General features: G+C 40.4%; 1 protein-coding gene across 1 annotated transcript in view; it reads right to left on the reverse strand.

Moving 5' to 3' along the window:
- Window positions 1-318: 318 nt before the first annotated feature.
- LOC103776806 (TATA-box-binding protein-like) overlaps window positions 319-1,171 on the reverse strand; it is a gene marked incomplete at its 5' end in the record, with an annotated part of 9,506 nt that continues 8,653 nt past the window's right edge. The window contains one exon of the mRNA XM_008944334.1: window positions 319-398. Within this exon, the coding sequence (XP_008942582.1) occupies window positions 319-398 (80 nt within the window). The remainder of the gene's footprint in view (window positions 399-1,171) is intronic.

Below are 1,171 nucleotides of genomic sequence, written 5' to 3' on the forward strand. Positions count from 1 at the left end.
TCAGCAGGGGAAGGGACACGTGGTTTCCCATTACAAAATACTTTTAAGTGCCACCCTAATCCACATTCTATTAAAAGTACATTCATTTGGCACATTTCTCAGCTTGACACAAGTTGTTAGAACTCAAGTGGATTACAGACACCTAATCCAAAAGCAAAAAAAATTGCACAAACTATAGAAAAGCATCAGCACTTAGAGGATTTAGAATAGCATAAGCTGCTTAATATTCCACAACTGGGTCCAGAAACACCCTTGCTCCTGTTCCAGGCACAGCCATACAAACCCCATGTATTATTCTTAGTTGCTTTATGGGCCATGTTATGATGATTTCTTGAAACCTTTCAGAATAGGGTAGATGTTCTTAAATGCCTCATAGATTTCAGAACGCTCTTTTGCTCCTAGAAAGACATTGAGGAAAAAGGAAGCTAAGGATTAACAGAGTGTTGAGAATAACCAAATGCAACTCAAACCTAGTAAGAGTACAAACCATGAAGGAACAGAGGAGTTTAAAAGCAACTTAAAGCAGAATTTGTCATACTTCTGTTCTCAAAGAACAATTTCTAGCTTGCCTTGCTTGAAGAGTAGACTGGTTTTGTTTAATCTGTGGAACCAAACCAGCAGTTGGCTGCTCCTGAGACGTGTGAAACATCATCTTTGGAAAGCCAACTGAGAAACACCATGGTGTTATCTGCTTGTTAGTAACAGCTCTGTCTCTTGAGAAGTGGAAGGACTGAAACAATAAATGAAGGGCATTTATTCTAGTACTGAAAGTTAAGAGTTTGACAACTCCCCTCCTCCAGTTCGGAGCAGCTTTTTTCTTCTTTAGCCTTGCCAGGGCACCTGTGATTTCAACACCAGCCTTTTCCACATTCCTGCAAACAAATCCTTAATACCAGGGCTTGGGCACTAACCGTATTGCAGTAGGCAGGAACATTTCTTGCCACTGTCCATTATATCCATCCCCTATTCCACCTTCCTGCTGGTACAACCAACATTAGCTACAAGAAAACTGTGTTTAAATGAACAAATAGTTGGATTAAGTGCCACTCAGGATGAGTGTGTAAACCTTTCCCTCAGAACACACCTGGACACAACCAATTCATCTGCATTACTACAGCTTTTGCTTTCAGAAGGAAAGTTGCTTTCAAGTTTCTTCCTTGATTAGGGAAAG

This window comes from Merops nubicus, unplaced genomic scaffold (assembly GCF_000691845.1).
Source record: "Merops nubicus isolate BGI_N331 unplaced genomic scaffold, ASM69184v1 scaffold13947, whole genome shotgun sequence".
Classification (NCBI taxonomy): Eukaryota; Metazoa; Chordata; class Aves; order Coraciiformes; family Meropidae; genus Merops; species Merops nubicus.